At 37.4% G+C, this 20544-nt stretch overlaps 1 protein-coding gene across 1 annotated transcript in view; it reads right to left on the reverse strand.

The window, feature by feature from the left end:
* Positions 1–20544, reverse strand: part of USH2A (usherin) — a gene marked incomplete at its 5' end in the record, with an annotated part of 770156 nt that overhangs the window by 249436 nt on the left and 500176 nt on the right. The window contains 2 exons of the mRNA XM_082666701.1: positions 10019–10141; positions 11337–11671. Coding sequence (XP_082522827.1) covers positions 10019–10141; positions 11337–11671 — 458 coding nt within the window. The remainder of the gene's footprint in view (positions 1–10018; positions 10142–11336; positions 11672–20544) is intronic.

A 20544-nucleotide genomic window follows, 5' to 3' on the forward strand; every position in this document is an offset into this window, starting at 1 on the left:
GATTTTCCCCCATAGGATGCACCATTTTCTCCCCCCAATACATTTTCTTTTTTCTTCCCTGCACAAAAAAAGGTAGCATTATTTTTGTAACTCTCAAGCCTTAACCAGAGTGTTAAGAAAAGATGTTATTAGCAATGCTAAGCAAATACTGCTATTTAAAACAAATGTGGTTTATCGTTTTGCACATCTTCATTGTTTTCAGAAGTGCTGAGGATTATAGCTCAATTCAACATGCAATTACGCGTCTGGTAACCTGCCAGCTTTCTATCTGAATTTGATCCAGTGAGTTTTATGTTCTTCTTTTGGGAAACTCATCCATTTTCAAATATCAGAATCCCTCATCACCAGTTTCTTCCTATACTTGTGCTTCCTACCCCTAAATTAAAGCCTAAAACTGTGACCAAGGATACAGCCTTCTCCCACTGAGGGTTTTGCTATGGTGAGCTGTGTTTTGCCATTGTGAGAACATATTTACTTGAGTCAATATAGTAGAAACTGAGCACTGCTTTTTGTGAGGAGAAAACTGGACATGGTGACGTCATGGTGATGCCATATATTAAATCAGTGATGGGCTAAAGCCACCGATTCCTCATCCTTTTTGGCTCTTTTGGGAAGAAGACTTATCAGGCTATCTTTTCTGGGTCAGACTGCCTGGGGAGGAAAATACTATTTACAGACGCAGGCAAGCTTTGACTGGACAACAGCTTAGACTGAGAACTTGCTTAAGCACATTGTACAACACAGGACCCTCCCTGTGGGGCATCCAGTCCTCAGGGAAAACACTAGTCTCAGATCATCACCTTCTTTGGGTTTTAATAGATCATCAAGGATGCCTCACATCGAGTGCAGGGCCCAGGGAATTTGTCTCAGTAAGTCACAACTTATCAGTCATGACAACAGAAGGAGGGCGCCGTTTGCAGGACTGTGCTAAATAACTTAGCCAAAATTACATCAGGAGTTTTACAGCGTTTTGCCACCACCCATGTAGAAGAGGTCCGCTTGCCTTACCTTATTTCTCACTCATGGCCCAAAGGTATTTTTGCAGGGCTTGGCTTCGGCCACAGTGTAGCTATAGGTAAAGAATTAGTGATTTCCTTGAAGCTATTTATTTTCTATTTCCCCCAAATAACTGCTAGCAACAGATCTTCTACCTCTCTCTGCTTTACCCCCTTTCCTTGTGTCTTTCTTTCTTTTCTTTTGGTTTTGATGCTATAGTGGGTTGAATTGTGTCCCCCCAAAAGGTATGTTTAAGTCCTAACCCCTAGATTCCTGTGAATGTGACTTTATTTGGAAATAGGTGTAATCAAGTTAGCCTGAGTTTATACTGGATATGGGACAGGCCTAAATCCAAAGGACTGATATCTTTATAAAAGAAAGGAGAGGGAAATTTTGTTACAGAGACACAGACGCACACAGGGAGAAGCCGTCTGTGAGGAGTTGGGGGCAGAAATTGGCGTTATGCTGCCATAAACCAAGGAATAACTTTGGCCACCAGAAGTTGGAAGAGGCAAGGAATGATTGTTTTCTAGAGGTTTTGGAGGGAACACAGTCCTGACAGTACTTTGATTCTGGACTTTCAACTTCCAGAGCTGTAAGAGAATACATTTCTGTTGTTTGAAGCCACTCAGTTAGTTTACAACAGCCCTAGGAAACTCATACATAGGCTTTCTAGAAAGTGCTAAATAGTCTACATGACAATGACAATGGAAAGATAATAATAACAGTATTTACTGAGTACTTAATATGTGTCAGGAATTTTCTATATGATTAACTCATTCATTCTTCACCATACTATTATAATACCTGCATTGAAAATGAGGAAAATAAGGCCTAAAGAGTTAAACCACTTGTCCAAGTCATCGAACTAGTAAGTGGGAGAGTAAAGATTCAAACCTAGACAGTCTGATTCCAGAGCTTCCTCTTTTAGCCATGATGCTACGCTGCCAGCATCGTAATGATGGTGATGATGATAAAAATAATAAAAAACACAATGGTCAGCTGATCCATCTATAGTTGGATGAGGTCATATCACTGAGGCTTGACCTTTGAGTTATTTTTCTGGCAAAGGGGAGAGATTTTGGCTTATGCATCCAAACAGTCTCGCCAAATTTCCTTTGTGACCACTAGCGCGCTTGTGAAGGATGGTGAGTCAGGGTTAAGAGGGTAGCAAGTGTGTGACCGTCAAATGAAACACGGCTAATGGCTCACATGGGAACTGAACCAGTGACCTTGGCTTCATTAGCTCTCTCCCTGGGTAAAATACTTTTAATTGTGTTTTACTTCCCAAAATGGCTTAAAAGAAATTTAGCTAGAGTCTGGATGCCTAATCTCTCCTGCAATATTTGCATTTTTCTTCCACATATTTACTCTGTGATAAATTTAGTAACTTTTATGGCTTCAAAGTGATACCATTTTTGTGGTTCTTTATACAAGTGGAATTAAAAACATCAGGCAGCCCTGAAATGGTGAATTGTAAATAAGTTCCGTGGGGTCTTAGTTCTTACTGTGATACTTTAAGCTATTTGATCATAGTTTAGGTATGGTGAAATGCTACAATTTATGTCTGCATAGAAGAAATTTAGGCCACATAAATACATATAACTGGAATGTCCATTTTTAAAGTGCAGTTGCCCCTTGGTATCTGCAGGGGGATTGGTTCCAGGACCCCGTGAATACCAAGATTTGAGTATGTGCAAGTCCCTGATATAAAATAGCATAGTATTTGCATATAACCTACGCACATTTTCTGTACTTTAAATCATCTCTAGATTACTTATAATACCTAATGTAATGTAAATGCTATGTAATAGTTGAAATCACAATGTAAATGCTATGTAAATAGTCGCAGGCATGTAGCAAATTTAAATTTTACTTTTTGAAAGTTCCTGGAATTTTTTTCCCAAATATTTTTGATTCACAGTTGGTTGACTCATGGATACAAAATCTGCAGATGCAGAGGGCTGACTGTAATATTAACATTTTAGAGTGAAAGATGACTTTAGAGTTTATCTGCTTTAAATAATGGAATATCTGCTACATTTTACAGAGAAGAAACCTGAGACCCAGAGAAGTTAAGGGGCTTTGCCTAAAGTCGCACAGCTAGTTAACAGGATTAGGTGGGCCTCTAGTTTATTCATTTCTAATATTAAATTCTTTCCACTATTCACTATTATTTTATTGAATTGAGAAATCAGTAGGCATTTCACTTGATGTCATGCATTTGTCTTTTGCATTTTCTTTAATTTTCACGGTTAAGTTAAAATTTTAAGGAATAGGATCTTGAACTCCCTTAAAGGAACTAAAATGTACTGTTTTCATGACATCTGAAACCTAATCTTTGTCAGTAAGTATATATACGTCTGACTACATGGCTCGGTATATCTTTCACCAATTCATGTCAAAAAAGAAAATATTCATTTGCTTAACGGATTTTGTTCATTTGCTCTAGTATATTGTTTTTTAGGTAGACTTGGGTGTTGGTATCAGATGGGACATTCCATTTAGTTAATAATAAAATACTTTTAAGAGAAAAATGCTCCATCAGTTGAAATCATATACTCATGCAAAACATATGTATATCAATCAATATCTTCCCTAAATACTAATTGTGTTTCTTGGGTATATTTTGAAAAATGTACCATTTCAAACCCTTTAAGATATAGCTTTTGAAATCTGCTAAGTGAATGAAAACTTATGTTAAGTCTATGCTGTAACCAGTAAAACCAACTGTTTGAAGGTCCATTTAGGAATACGAGGCTGTTACAATAGTTATCCCCTAATTGACTAATTTTTTTGAGACCGTTCTCCAGCCCCTCCTTTCTTTCATCCACACACAGAAAATGGTAAATTCGTTGTGTAATAGACATGACTCTGGTATTTCTTCCTTGTAAAAGGTCATATATATTAAAATCTTATTTATGGAATGAGACTCATTTCAAGGTTCCGTTGTTATTACTCGAATTAGAAAACTAGATTCTGTTCAGATGATAAAGGTTTTAATCTGTTTATTGACTAGATGATTTTATAAATAAATGAATGGCTACTTCATAGTTCCTAAAGCATTCAGTCTCATAACTTTCAGGTCACATATGATTTGGTTGGCTAGGGCCACGAAACTCTACCTGTCCAATAGAGAAATGATCCTTACTGAGACTTAGAAAGATGGGTTTTTTTCTTACAAATTACATTGCTCTTTTATGTTTGATACACCATTACTTCATTCATTCATTAATAAATATTTATTAGCACTAACAGCATGCCAGATACTAAACATAGTAAATGTAATGTTTGTCCTACTGGAGTGTGTGTATGTGTGTGTGTGTGTGTGTGTGTATACTTATATACATATTTACAGATAAATGTTTTTAAATGAGAACCTCTAAAACATATATTCATTTATTCCTTTTTCTTTCCACATACATCAGAGCATCTAATTTAACCTAATCTAGTCAGGAAGTCTTCACAGAGGAGATAACATTTGGGCTAGGTATTGATGACAAACAGTAATTTGGCCAGTGGAGACATTAATTTAGCCAGTAAGAAGCATTATTCAGGGCAAAATGTGTGGAAGGCTTGTACTTTGAAAGGGTCTGATGTGTTCTGGGAACCAATAAAACCAATTCTTCAGTGCAGCTACAGAATGCCTCAGGTTATTTTCATCAGAATTAAAAATGTGTCAACTTTATTGATGTCCTAACAGAATTCATGTGCCAATATTGTCACCAATATAAATCATGCTTCCGAAAATGCAGGTTATTCAGTTCCTCTTTCTACTAACTCTTCTTCATATCCACCACCATCCAACACATGCTTGAGTACAACATTACACACCAGAGGATTTGCAAAACCTCTGATAGCATACTGTTCCTTACACCCTCAAATCCTTTTGTGGGAATAAATACATAGGCAAACAAAAATGTAACACTGTTTCCACTGCTTAAATCTGTAATTGTTTAAATTTTCCATTGATGGTGGATACCTTTTCTTTCCCTCACTCATTTGTTGCTGAAAGATTTTTGTTTTCCTAAAAATGCTGCTGAAAATGTTTGCTTTTGGAAATTGAAGAGTAAAGATGATCAATCACTGTTGGAAGTTCTTATGATACTTTTTAGATTGTGAGTGAAAGCTGCAGCTGTCTACTCCTGTAGCTATCTGTACTTACGCCACCAGAATGTGGCACCTAAAATAACTTTGCTGTGATTTCTGTCTTTGTTCTACTATATCATCAACATGAAAAAGAAATGTAAACAAATAAACTAGATTTCTTTCTTTCTTTCTTTCTTTTTTAAGAAAGCATTAGGCAATGAAACCTCCTATGAAAAAATGCATCCTCCCAGATTTAGAGGTTCATTTTCTTTTTTGAGGTAAGTTTTCATATGATGACACTTAGAAAAGGACAGCATGAAGTAAATTCAGAGCAATGAAAAGAGAGCACCGTGACTCTCCCATGTTAAATGCGAAACAGATATATTTTTGCTCATTTCGAATTAAGTACTTTGCTAGGAAATGGTACACCAATGTTGACCGAAGTTGGCTTTCATTTCTAGACCCAACTTTTACTCACAGTATGGTATTAAGCAAGAAAATACCAGGCTCTACCTCACATTGGTGGTCATGGAAGAAAGGCCTTCCTTCTAACTCACCCTCCATGCTTATGAAGTTAATTTGTTTACCTAACAGCTACAACTTGAACATGTTTATGTTATAGGAGAACACGTGTCATGGAGCTGCCCCAGTCTTTCCCTATTAGCAAAGCAGAAAATGTTACTTGGGCACGTTTAATCTCATTACAAAGAAGGGGAATGAACGTCACACTCTTGAATATCATTCTCCAGAAACTATGTCCTCTTTCAGGGTTTGAAACATTTCATTTTTGTAGGTTAAAAAATCAGAATCCATGTCAGTAAGACTCAAACTTAGATTTTATAGTATATTTATCTTAAGCATTTAAACTTGAAAAGAGTCAAGTCCAACCGTTCTTTGAAAACCAGATGAAGGTCTATGAATTTTGAATGCTTTCATTTAAAGATAATGCAATTAGAGGATTCTTGAGAACTCATATGAAAGTCTCTTTCCAGACTGATAAAGAAATACTTGTAGGAGTTCCTAAATAATTGAAAGGAAAAGGAGTGAGAACATGCCTCCCTTCATAAACTCAATGGCAGCTAAGTTATTATAATCTACAAGTCAACATTTTCCTTAAAATAGAGCCTATTATTTCTCATAGCTTGTTCTTCCTTTGTCAGATCCAGAACAGAGAGGCGCTCATGCCATCACTGTGTTTGCAGAAGTTTTATCTGATCACCCAGGAACCAAGGCACAGTGAGATCCTGAAAATCCTAAGGGTGGATTGATGCTTAAAATGAAGGTCGCTACCCTTTTGTTAAACCCAGCCTGACTCACCACAGCAGCATCAGATGACAAAAGCACATTTTCCAGATTTTCCAATTGATGAAAATGTCAGGAAACCCAACGTTATGGTTCCCCTAACAACCATAACTTGGCCACTTTGCGAAACTGACAAGTAGTATAAACCCACAGTTACACTGAGTTTGTGTCTACACAGACAGAGCAAAATTCAATAATTAGGCAACTAGCTGGGTAACTCAGACCAAATCATCCCTTACCTAAGATATTCATAAAAAACAGAAGTATTTTTGTTGAAACTGAATTATCTGGATAATGAGCTCACTCTTTTACTTGGTACATGGAGCTATCAAGGAAAAAATGACGACTAGAATGATCTGAATTTCAGAACATAATAACATTTGAGATGAAAGTGGTGTGTTTTCTATATATTAGAAACATACAGCTAACCAAAAGAGACCACCTGCCCAAGGAAACTGACTTCAATTTATACTTACTCTCACAAATGTATTCATAAAGGGATGCCCAGTGAAACTTAAGTTAATTTTACTTTTTATATCAAGAGAAGTACCATTTAAAAAGCTGATTCTAGCTGTAGCTATTGGTGAGATCAGATCAAGATGGGCAGAAACCCTTCAATGGTTCCTTTGTTTATGTAGATGTAAGTTATGAAGGAAATAAGAAATGGTGAGTCTGGGAAGAATAGGAAATTAAATACTTTTCCTAAAGACATCAGAATTCAATGACCATCCTCCCCCGCCCTTCCCTCCAAAAGAAACCCACAAATAGTCAGTCAAATAAATACGTCAGTAAGACAAAATATGTCAAAGAGGAGGCTCATTAAGGGGCTGCAACACAGGTGTGCAGGAAGGTAAGCTGACTGCTCCCATCCTTCCCTCTACAGCAGGGACAGCAAGCCTGGCTGCCAGAAGTTAAAGTGGGTGCTGACTGCACCTTCCAGACAAGATCGCTTCTTTTGAACAAAAACACTGGCACAGCACATAGCACCCACAGGTGGTCTAATTTCCAGTTTTCTCTCAGATTTGTGAGACAAGTCCCCTTGGGCAGGAGGGGCCCCTAGTCTTTTGGACTTACAAAGGGTAGATGTCTAGAAAAATTCTTTTCACAATATGAAGACTCATGCTATTCACTTTGACTATTAGACAGAAATGCAGGGACTTCCCTGGCGGTGCAGTGGTAAAGACTCCACGCTTCCAATGCAGGGGGCGCGGGTTCGATCCCTGGTTCGATCCCTGGTCGGGGAACTAAGATCCCACATGCTGCGTGATGCAGACAAACAATAAAAAATAAAAACCATAAAGAAATGCATATTGTGGGGGTTTTTTGTTTGTTTTATTTTGTTTTGTTTTTTTCACAAGCTGGTTACATGGGACAAAGTGGTTTATCTGAATAGTTGGAAAAAATCTTTGCTAGTGCTAGCAGAAAAAAAAAATCTCTTGACATTTAGTATTATGAGGCTAGTCAAAATATCACCTCAGCACATTTTGTTATATGTATACTTCCTTTCTAGAAGCAGCTGTCATCAGTATGTTTATGTCAACTTATGTTTCAATCTAATTTGTGGGGATTTAACTTAATTTCATTCCTTACATCTTCGATTTGGACTTATTAAAAATCCTTACAAGCATCATTAAAAATTCAATAATAAAATTTTGGCCTTGGTCCTAATTCCTTAATAAGTTTTCATTGCTTCTATGAAGAAAGAAAATTAACTTTCTGAGTCTTATTCTGTTTTTCTGCCAACTACCTCATGGTTAAAAGTTAGATTCAGTAATGTTAGATAGTCAAGTCCTCTTTATTTTGGAAATTGCTATATTTCAGGCACTTAGAGTTCACAGATAGTTACCTTTCCATATGATTTCCCTAGGTAGTGATGGTGTATCTGTAGTTAACTGTGATGATAGTAATTGATACATGTATGAGTGTGTGTGTGTGTGTGTGTGTGTGTGTGTGTGTGTGTGTGTGTGTGAGAGTGTGGTTTTCTCCTCTAGACTGTGAGCTCTTTGAGGGCAAGGGCTATGCTATTCATCTTTTGTTCCTTAGCACAATGCCTGTCAGCACATAGTAAACAAAAAGAAATTACTGAATAAAATGAATTTCTTCAACTGAAGTCATCATTATATAGCAATGCTGGATTAAGTAACTAATGAATTGAAAATAGTGGAGAAGAGTCTAGGGACCACGATAATTTAGATTGAACCAAAAGGATATGCTAGTAATCGATCCCTTTTAGCTTACAAAAATGGCAATTTTACATGGTTCATTCTATCGTTTCCTTAGATTTACGTGCGGCCTCTCTTCAAGAACCTCACCATATCTGTAATGTTTTCCCACCAGGACCCTTTCAGATAGACAGGAGAATTTTCCTCATTCCCCAAAGATAAGAACATCACAGTTAATATTCCTAGGGCACAGAGCAATGAATACCCAACCCTTTACACATTACTAAAAGTATTCTTTCATTTAGCATCTATTGGCACACCCACTGTGTGCCAGGTACTACGGTGGGGATTGTGATAGAGAAATCATGAAGACAAGGCCTTGCTCATGGTGGATATGACAGTAAAATGGGGTGTCCAGACAGGTAGCCAGGTCAGTACAAAGACAATAGAGATTTGTAAGGGGTGTGCTATGGAAATACATTAAGGAGGCAGCTGATTCAGACCAGGAAGAGGGTGCTCTAGGAAACTTGCAGGCCAAGACTTGAAGGACGGTAGACAGAGGGAAATGGCAGCTATGGGGAGAAGCTGAGGGGTGGGTGTTGCCTGTTAGAGGCACCAAACTCAATACTAACGTGGCTGAAGCGCAGAGGCCCAGCAGAGGAAGAGGGGAGACAAGACCAGATTGTAAACAGAGTTCAGAGTAGAGCTAGTCAGTGTGAGTCTAGAAGCATAACCCACCTGATAGAAAAGTCATTGAGCAATATGTCTTAAAACTTTTCCTAAAAGAATACTTGTGATTTTTTGAAATTTGATTACATTGCTTGATTCATGAAGGTCTAGACCTCACTTAATCCCATCCAATCTCCTCATTTTATAGACAACAAAAGTGAAGCCCAGAGAAGTTAAGTGACTCCCCTAAGGCCACAAAGCTAGTCCTCCAGCACAGGATGAAACCAAACCCACGCCTCCTTACTCTCCCGTGGGGTACTCTTTTCTGACATTGCCCATTTGCCCATTTCTTGATCTCTTCGAACTACAGATGGAATTCTTTTGAGTCCCAAGCCTGTTAACTAAATAAATTTTGTGAACTGAACCAATGATTTATAGCAAATTATTTCCTGGAAAAGCAAGCATTCTACAAGTGGCCCAAACGTTCCCCAGTTTTGAACATGTTCAACATTTCCAGATTTCGCCATTACGTGTCTGGCTAGGGCTGTGACAAAGGCAAGAGGCTAAGGCTCAAACACCTACAAACTTGACTTCAAAAGGCTTATTTGAAGCGTGCAGTTAAGATGGCAAATATTAAACATGCTGACTGTTGCAGCTCGATGATTAATGCCACAGATAATAACCAAACATGTTTTATTGAATAACTGGCTCACACAATGAAGACACTCAGATTCTTTGAACTATTCAACATGCCCCAAACTAAATGTCAGCATTTGTTTTTATAGTTTTTGTAATCTCACCTGCTAAGACCCTTATCTTCATAAAACCACTGAGTTCCTGAATAAATATTGTGCCACAGATTTAAATCTTCTGGGGGATTTGATGCAAGTGGTTGCTGGATTTTACATCTCAGAAGCTCATATCTAAAGCAAAAGATAAGCAGAAAGATCCGGATTATCTCAACTAATGTTATTACCAAAATTCAGGTTGTCTCACGGTACGAGTGTTTGGGGTGTATGTGTAAACGTAAAGAAAACATCTTAATTTTCTTTTTTCCAGATAATCATTTTTTTTTTTTTTTGGCACAAGTGTCATCCGCGTAGCTAACTGGAACAATTAGCTACATTCACAGTTTACTACTATCAGTAAAATGATAACATTTAGATTTCTTCTATATCAGATGTGCCAAAACTTTATGGCCAGTTTCACACAAAATAGAATTACAAAAAGCTTATAAAGTTAATGATTTCCTAAAACTTCTACCATCAATACTTTATAAACAATGATAATATTATCGACTCCACAGTCTTGCCTAAGTGTCAAGTTGTTATAAAGCCATTTCAGAATCACAGTTCTTTTCTTTCATCTTATCTATATTCCTGACCACATGCTTCACAAGTTTCCAGATAATAATAACATGCCAAAAAATTGTGCTATCTTTAGAATTTTGAGGCATGTCTGTGCAAATGTGTCATTTAGAACATGCATCAAGCTTGCTTAACATATAATAAAGATATACTTTGAATATCAAGAGAGGGGCTGTGTAGAGATGCACTAGAGAACAGCAATTGTTGTTTCGAGGGTTTTTAGTTCCTCACAATAGCATATGCTATTTTTACCTTGATGATCTTTTTATGATTCCCTATAAGTCAAGATACAGAAGGTGAAACTGTATGAAAATTATGAGTGAGGCAGACATAGAGAACAGACCTGTGGTTGCCAAGGGGGGGGGGTTGGGGGAGGGATGGAGTGGGAGTTTGGGATTAGCAGATGCCAACTATTATATACAAAATGGATGAAGAACAAGGTCCTACTGTATAACACAGTGAACTATATTCAATATCCTGTGAGAAACCACAATGGAAAAGAATATAAAAAAGAATGTATATATATATATATATATATATATGTATAACTGAGTCACTCTGTTGTACAGCAGAAATGAACACAACACTGTAAATCAACTACACTTCAATAAAAAAAAATGTTATGAGTGAGGAATATCCAATAAGGAATTAGTTCAGTGTTCCTGTGTGAGGAAAAGCCTCCTTCTCCTCCCTTCCTTCCCAGAGAGATAAGACGGTAACAAAATCCAAAAGCACCATCACTTTCTCTTACCTCAAATTGGGTCCGTTTGGCCTGGTTGGTGGCTGCCAAGAAATGCCAACATACGATTCACTCAGTGGGACCACGGACAACGGGCTAAGACCCTGAGGCAGGGTGGGATGCGTGGTCACATGGGTAGGGAAACTCTCTGTGCACCCCCCTAGATGCCCATTACCCCCTGAGCAAGCCACAATGGTAACAGAATAATTAGTGAAAGGAATCAGATGAGTAACGACGTGACTGAACACAGAGGAAGTAACGTTGGTGATCGTGATGTGAGGGTCAGGCATGCGGATCTCGTAGGTAAGGATGTCTCCATTCAGGATAAGTGGGGCTCTCCAAGTGACCTGAAATAAAACGTAAGCTTAGCACCAGTGTGACAACACAGGAACAGAGCAACTGCAGTTCACAAGGCCTGGCGTTTTGCTCTGCCTTGTTTTCAGTCAAGTCACTTCCTAAATACCCACTTTCGACTTCGCCCTTTGCACTAGACAGTAACAAAGGGTTTCGGATCAATTAGCAGTACACCAGGAACTAGATGAAATGCTGTTTCCTGGGCTGGGCTTTCAGTCTGGAGACTTTCTAAGATTGTCAGACTAGTACACACCTTAGTGATTCATCTCCACCATGGGTGCCCTGAAGGACACAGAGCACACACACGGAGAGAGTTCACACATCCACACGCACCAATGGGGCGGCAGCAGGATTTAATAGTTTTCTTGTTTATAACTCAATTAAATGAAACGTCAGAACTCCTTGCTTTGCATTATTAGCGGGTACTCTAAATATATCACTATTCTCTTTTTTTTTGGGGGGGGGATGGTGGTGGGAGGGTGCAGAAATCATTCTTTGCATTTTCTGAGGATGCCCTATTGAGTTCCTGAATCTCACTAGTGCATAATGTAACAAGTAAAGCAATAACAACACATCCTGTTCTCAAAGACAAGAGACATGTGGAAAGCTTTGAAAAGGCAAGCAAAGAATGATCCTGTTTAAGTCATAGACATGAACATCAGAAGAAAGAAACACCATTTTCTAATAATGTTTAATGTTGCTTTTCTTTTCTGGCTAAATACTGTAAGGGCATAGTGCTAACCCACTCATGCTCTTATGGGGGACAAAGGACCCTAGAAAAATGTGCATTAGTCGTTAAAAGATTATTTATTTATATGCTATCATGGGTCATCTTTTTTGTGTTGCCTTGCAATGTTCCTTAAATTTTGGAGTGTATATCCCGTCTCCCCAATAGACTGTAAGCTTCTTGATAGCAGGGCCTAAATTGTATGCCCATTTAGTGCCATACACCGAGAGATGGAGTTCCAGAAGTAACAGCAGTCATGGCTGTCTCCATTATGTTTTTCCTTAGCATACAGCTATTTTGAAACTTTCAAAGAGTTTTCCACAAGGCGATATATTGATACCTCCATTTATAGTTCTATACAAATTCGAAGTCTTAGAGGCATTATAGAAAAGTGAGAATGGAAAAGGATGAACCAAAATTTTCTATCTTAAAGAGAAAAAACTTCCTCCAGAAGGAATCTGACCTGAGATATCTGTAGGGTATTCTTCCTAATTCTTGGTGACAAAATGGGCCTCTACCAGATGTCACTGGGCAGTTGCTTGATGATTACGGTCCTAACTTAAAATTAACAAGGACCTGACATCTACTCCAATTTTACTACATAGCTTGAAATCGTTGCTAATCTTAAAATCTTTTTCTGGACTTCCCTAGTGGTGCGGTAGTTAAGAATCCACCTGCCATTGCAGGGGACACGTGTGGGTTTGAGCCCTGGTCTGGGAAGATCCCACATGCCATGGAGCAACTAAGCCCGTGAGCCACAACTACTGAGCCCATGTGCCTAGAGCCCGTGCTCTGCAACAAGAGAAGCCACCGCAGCGCAACAAAGAGTAGCCCCTGCACACCACAACTAGAGAAAGCCAGTGGGCAGCAACGAAGATCCGACCCAGCCAAAAATAAATAAAAATTAACAAACAAACAAACAAAAAACCAAAAACACTTCTCAGAGAGTTCCACACTGTGCTGGTGAAGAGAAATTTTAGATGAGTTCCTTATGAGCACAGAGGATTTGCCTGGATGGAGGAGAGATCAAAGAAGCCTAACGCAAGTAAAGTTTATAGAGCGGACATAGGATTCTATTTGCTTGGGGGGTGCAGCGCTCTTTGTGGACTTCAGAAATGAGTCAAGGTCATATTTACAGGGCTTCCTGGTACTTGTCATGCAAATGGAAAATGGAAGGGTTATCACAGCTCAATTCTACCTGATTCACATGTGGAATACCACTTGCCTCTGGAACTAGAATATTCTGAGAGTTCAGGTCAAGGCTTGGCAGTCCTTGAAAGAATCCAAACTTTGGAGGTAGTCTGGGTTAGCAGTTGAGCTGAGAGTGAATTGATCTGGCACTCAGTTGTTGAGCCTAAGAAAAGCATTCATCAAATAAACCTTGAATAAGATCTCAACCAGCGGAGATTAAGTGATGTGATGTAATGATTCTGGAGACAGTCATTTGAAGAGCTAAAAAAATCCCTGTGTTCTCTAACTATAAACGTTTGCATCCAGAAATTGGCTATTTTTCTCACTTAAAAAGCTACAGACTTAAGAAGATACATCTTTGTTTTTAGTTTATACATTTATTTATTTATTTTATTTTTGGCTGCGTTGGGTCTTCGTTGCTGCACACGGGCTTTCTCTAGTTGCGGCGAGTTGGGGCTACTCTTCGTTGCGGTGCATGGGCTTCTCACTGTGGTGGCTTCTCTTGTTGCAGAGCATGGGCTCTGGGCGCATGGGCTTCAGTAGTTGCAGCACCCGGGATCAGTAGTTGTGGCTCGTGGGCTCTAGAGTGCAGGCTCAGTAGTTGTGGTGCACGGGCTTACTTGCTCCGCAGCATGTGGGATCTTCCCGGATCAGGGATCGAACCTGTGTCCCCTAAACTGGCAGGCGGATTCTCTCTTTTTTTTTTTTTTTTGCAGTACTCAGGCCTCTCACTGTTGTGGCCTCTCCTGTTGTGGAGCACAGGCTCCGGACACGCAGGCTCAGTGGCCATGGCTCATGGGCCTAGCCGCTCCGCAGCATGTGGGATCTTCCCGGACCAGGGCATGAACCCGTGTCCCCTGCATCGGCAGGCGGACTCTCAACCACTGCACCACCAGGGAAGCCCAGGCAGGCGGATTCTTAACCACTGCGCCACCAGGGACGCCCAGGAAGATATATCCTTTTGACAGTACTGAGTTGGAAGACATGAATCTACTTCCACAGAAAATTTTTATAAGGAATTTTATAGCAAGGTGGAGAAGGCCATTGTCATTATAGTGAGTAGGCTATCAGAAATGGTATCTAATTTGATCATCCTCCTGAAAATATCCTGGAGCTATTACTAAAAATAAATGTGTCCAAGCTTTTTAAAGAGCCAGTTAGTTAAATATTGGATTCTATTCTTTCCAGTGCCTAAGACTACATTTACTAGAGTGTGGCTAAAATATGTGAGATTAAAACTTTCATTCCGTTTAATTTTCCATGGCCTTTTATATATCTACTGTTCATAGAAAGGATTATAAAATATTGTTGCAGCCCAAAAAACTCAGCATGTTCCTGGCCTAATAAGCAAAAGGTATGTTCTCTAAAACAAGACTTTTACATTGAAATTTTCTAAACAGAATTGTAGTTTCTGGCTGGGAATAAAATGTTTATTTTGGAGTTGCTTTGCCAACAATGATGATTTCTTTTATTTGAGTGGTTCTTAATTGCTTAGATTACCATTCTGTTTAGTTATTGTAAATTTGCAAAAAATAGGACAGGTGGGTAGGTGTTTAAGGAGCTACTGACTTTTACCTATTTGTTCAGATCCCTGAAGAGTGGCCCTAAACAATCAAGGGACCTACAAGATCCTGGTTGTAAGCAAAAATTTAGGGAATGTAGGTTAGATGTTTGGCTTCGGGACTGAAAACTGTAACACACATAAACATTGTAACTTACTTCTAATTTCTTTAACTCCATCAAACCATATTTAAGAACTTTATGAATAAGAGGATTTATGAAGATTGATATAATGGGTTGAGAATGGGCTAAGAATAAATATCCTTGATATTTGATGTAGGTTACTCAACCAACGCTGTGAGACTTGGAACAAAACGCTTAGCATCTCTGGGCCTCAGTTTCCTTGTATCTAATGTTAAGAGACAATCCTCGCCCTCATATCTACATAGAAGATTTTATAATTCTAAGACTACTTAATCAATACAGAATATGAATGACCACAGGGCATGAGAGTGTGGTAACATTTGACTCCATATGGTAATTCCTCTCAACAACTGACTCCCCGGCAAATCTTCTCATACAGAACAAGGTGTACAATAAGTATTTGTTGAAATGAAATTAAATTTTTCCTTTAAGATATCTTCCTTTTCTTTTAAAGTTGTTAATATTAATTTTTTTACTTCGGATATTTGATTTGCATTTTGTATTCAGAGAAAAAACCAAAGATATTGATACATACAGGAAAATAAATTACGGTCCTTCACCTCGACCTCCTCCTATCCCTCCCCATTCCCACCCTGTAAAGGTGAAAAGGTGATAGCTTTGAATCTATTCTGCCATACTTTCTCACACAGCAAATATATCCACACATAGGTACGTTTTCTCTCTCTCTTTTAAATTTTTTTCGGGAAAAATTTTATTTTTTATACCCATTTTTATACCCATTATTAATCTGTAACTTGCTTTTCACACTCAACTAGAGATCATGGGACACACCCTATCATGTTTTATGTTGCATAATATTCCTTTCATGGTTGAAAACAGACTATTCAGTTATCCTACTGACTTGACTTTATTGTTAAAAACCATATTTGAAAATGTATGTATACATACGATTGTACATTTTTTTTATTTAAAAAATTTTTTGGCTGCACTGCACAGCATGTGGGATCTTAGCTCCCCGACCAGGGACCGAACCTACGTCCCCTGTGTTGGAAGTGTGGAGTCTTAACCCCTGGACTGCCAGGGAAGTCCCTGTACTTATTTATTATTGTATAGGTTAGCAAGAATTGCTATATCAAAATGTATGTTTAGTTTTAATCATTATTGATGGATTACTTTCTGAAAAGTTTGAAGTAATTCACTTGATCACAAACAATGAAAGAAAATGTCCATGATTTGTGTCCCCACAAATTCTTGAAATTACTGCTCCTTTTAGAGATCAGATTTGTGATTACCAGAGGCAGTGGTGGGTGAAGGTGGTCAAAGATGAAAACTTCCAGTTATAAGATAAATAAGTACTAGGGTTGTGATGTACAACACGATTAATACAATGAACACTGCTGACATTACATATGAAAATTGTTAAGGAAGTATTGGGTTGGCCAAAACGTGTGTCTGGAATTTTCCATAAGTTGTTACAGAAAAACCCGAACAAATGTTTTGGCCAACCCGATAAATCCTAAGAGTGCTATCACAAGGAAAAAATGTTTTCTTTTATTTTGTATCTATAGGAGATGATGGATGTTCAATAAACTTACTGTGGTCATCATTTCATGATGTATGCAAGTCAAATGATTATGCTGGACCCCTTAAATGTATACAGTGCTTTGGGTCAACTCTATCTGAATAAAACTGGAAGAAATAAAAAGAAATTACTAATCCTTTTGGTCTTGCCAGTATTACTTTATTATTTCTTTAATTAATTTGTAGTCCCTTGACTTTTTTAAGATATAAATATTTTCAAACGTTATTAACTCTTTGTATATCCTCTTATCACATTTTTTATCCATATTTTATACTTTGTTTTCTATTGAGTTGTCTTTTTATCATAAGTTATTAGAAGTTCTTTGTTTATTATGGGGAAATAATTTATTTTTCTATAATGTCTTATAGATGTATTTCCCCAATCTATCTTTTGAAGTTTAACTTTTTTTTGAGGAATCTTATATCTTGCAAAAACAAAATTGTTTTCTAGCTAAATATAACTATCTATTCTTTTAAGGCTGCAGGGTTTGCCTGTGAAATGGGGATAATAATAGCCTTTATCTGACAGGGTTGTAGTAAGGACTCAGTGAGAGCAATTCCTGGAACTTAATATGAACTCAGTGAATATTAGTTGTCATTTTATTTCCTTCCAAATTCTGTAATACCCTATATGGGAAAAGAAACTGAAAAAGAATGCATATATGTATATGCATAACTGAATCACTTTGCTGTACACCTGAAACTAACACAATACTGTAAATCAATTATACTCCAATATAAAATAAAAATTAAATTAAAAAAAGAATTTATAATTTTTTAATGGTTTGATTTAAGCAGCTATCAAAGACCAGCCCATCTTCAAAAACAGGTGAGAATGATGACTAAGACTTAATTATTTTTACTTTGGTTTATTATCAACCTGTAAATGAGCAATGCTAAGAGTACACACCATAGCAAAGCTGTGCGTGGACACCATCTGGGGGACAGGATTGTTGTTCCTTGTCGCACACACACCAAGGCTGGTGGTTTTGGCGATCTGAGCCAAGAGAGGACTCTTCTACCTGAAAAGCTGAGAGCTGCAGGCCTGCTCTTTCATTCTGCTTTAGCCGTGGGAAGGTGGGCCTGCGAATGGGGCCATCAGAGTTCAGAGGCTCATGTTATCACCAAAAAGCAATTTTTTTTTTTTTTTTTTTTGCTGCGTCAGAGTTATACAACTTAGTTATTCTATGTTTTATTTTTATGAGTCCTCAATCGTACTCAAGACTCCAGTGGAATAAATTTATAAACTGACTTTTTCCTAATCTGGTTTTATGTTGAATATTTGTTAGAAATGGCTACTGAATCTTACGTCTTTTTTCTGCATCTATTGATAAAAAAAAAGGGCTTTCTCTTTTAATCAGTTGATTTAAGCAGTATGTTGATAGATTTCCTGATGTTGAACCAACCTTACATTTTTGGAATCAGACCAGATTTGTCCTGGTATACCATTCTTTTAATATACTCCTGAGTTCAAGTTGCTAATATTTTATTGAGAAGCTTTGGCTCTATAGTCGCAGTATGAAAGTAGTCTATAGTTTTACTGAACTATCTTTTTCAGGTTTTGGTATTTTTTTACCAACTTTATACAATGAAATGAATTTTCTTAAAGTTATTAGATATCACATCAAAGTGCGTGGCTTTCACACAACCGCTTTGACAATATATATTCTTTTCCATGTAATCAAATAAGATATTAAGAATGTAATTTTGATATGCAACTTTCCCTTTTTCTTTTTTTTAAAAAATTATTTTATTGAGGTATAGCTGATTTACAATATTAAACCAACTATAACTTCTGCAGTACAGCAAAGTGATTCAGTTATACATATATATATATACATATATATGTGTTCTTTTTCATATTCTTTTCCATTATGGTTTATTACAGGATACTGAATATACTTCCTTGTGCTATACAGTAGGACCTTGTCGTTAATGCAACTTTCGCTTCCTAATGCTCATGTCTATGCCAAGTTATCTCTTTATACTTACTAAGATGCTACTTTGGGTTATTTTCTAGTTGGCCTAAGTATGTGAAGTTTCCTTGCTTTCCCTATTAGATGCAAGCTCTTACAGGTGGAGTGGTGGTGAAAAGACCACATGGTACAAAATGGGAAGAACTAGGGTGAAATACCAGTCCATTTCCTTTATTATTCCCCAACCTATCAGTTGGTAGTGTTTATTCCTGATTTGTTTCTTCCCTCAAGTCTTTTCATTTCTGGGCATTTTATATATCTGTTTATGTTGTTTTGACTAAAAGGTACACTCCATGAAGGCGGGGATTTTGATTTGGCCACTACTGTATCCTCAGTGTCTAAAAGAGGCACTCAGAAAGATTTATAGGTGCTCAATAAAGGTTAGTAGAACTGAAATTATTATTATTTTGTCAATAATATTACTGACAATTCTCTTCATCCTAATATTTGCAATGACTATGAAATAAATGTAGAATAAATTTCTTAACCAATGCATTCATGACCATTCTTCTGTTTTCCTCATATTTTATCCATTTGCAATTTTAACTTTTAAATCTTATATTTCATAAAGAGAAATCACTGTATTGCTGTCACATTGCCTCTGTTTACCAGATAAGCATATCACGAGCACATTGACTTTGAGTCTGAAGATCTTTTTGAACCTAATATGAGCCCAAAATTCTGAAGCGTAAATATGTTGTTTTGATATTATTTAAACACATGTAATCCAATAGTAGATTCAGTTGAATATTCCTGATGACTCTCTTCATTGATAACTTCTGATTTCCTAGTTATAAAGTGAGAATTAATAAAAGGTGCGAATTTTTAAAAACTATCACTAACGTCCAATGTCTGCATATTCCAAGCACCTTCTTAGAGACTTTTAGATTCCTGACCTGGTGAGTGCCTGTGAGATTCTGCTCCCAAGCCAAGCTAATCTAAACTTTACCTTAGCAGGTTGACAAGCCATGTACACTGTCTTATTCCTGGATGAGGTTACAAAATGCAAAGAGGAAGGAAAAAAAAAAAGAATGAAAGAAAAAGTCAGGCAATTTGTTTTGAATACTTTTGATCACCGTTTATAGATGCTGAATCACATAGACTTGGGCATTGAGCCATTATTTTTCTGAAAATATTTATCATTTTTCAGATCTGCCTAGTTATTAAATTCTTGTTAGAAAGAATCCAGAAAAAAGTCCATTATCTAGCTTTGCCTTTGTGAAGGGACTGTGTTTATGTCACATCATATTGATTGGTACTGCTACTGAAGTTTTGCAAAATTCCCTTAGGATTGAAAAGAAAAGTCATTTCTGAAATGATGAATAACTCTAGGTTTGTTTGGGGTTTTCCTTTGGTTCGTTTTGCTTTTCCTTTGAATGAAGAACAATTCTTAAGATTGCCCAATTCATACAATAAACATCGTACCTCATGTCCTTCAAATTGATTTCCTTTTAGTGTTTTATCAACAGGATTCTATACATCTGTGGTATTTCTATCAAGAAGGCGTGTTGCTTTGACCGATCTCATGTTGAAACTAAGATAGACTTATAAAAATCGATTTCAGTTTGTAGGTTCAATTAAATTTCTTCAAGAATTTACACTATTTAGCATCACCCAGTGTTTGCTTTTGGTGGGACGAGAGAACGCACAACAGAGATTCAAGTAATAATTTCAGCAGATGAACTCTGCTGTTATGCAAATGCCCTTTGTTTTGTGCTCTGGTGAG

The sequence above is a fragment of the Grampus griseus genome (genome assembly GCF_964374135.1).
Source record: "Grampus griseus genome assembly, chromosome: 1".
Lineage (NCBI taxonomy): Eukaryota > Metazoa > Chordata > Mammalia > Artiodactyla > Delphinidae > Grampus > Grampus griseus.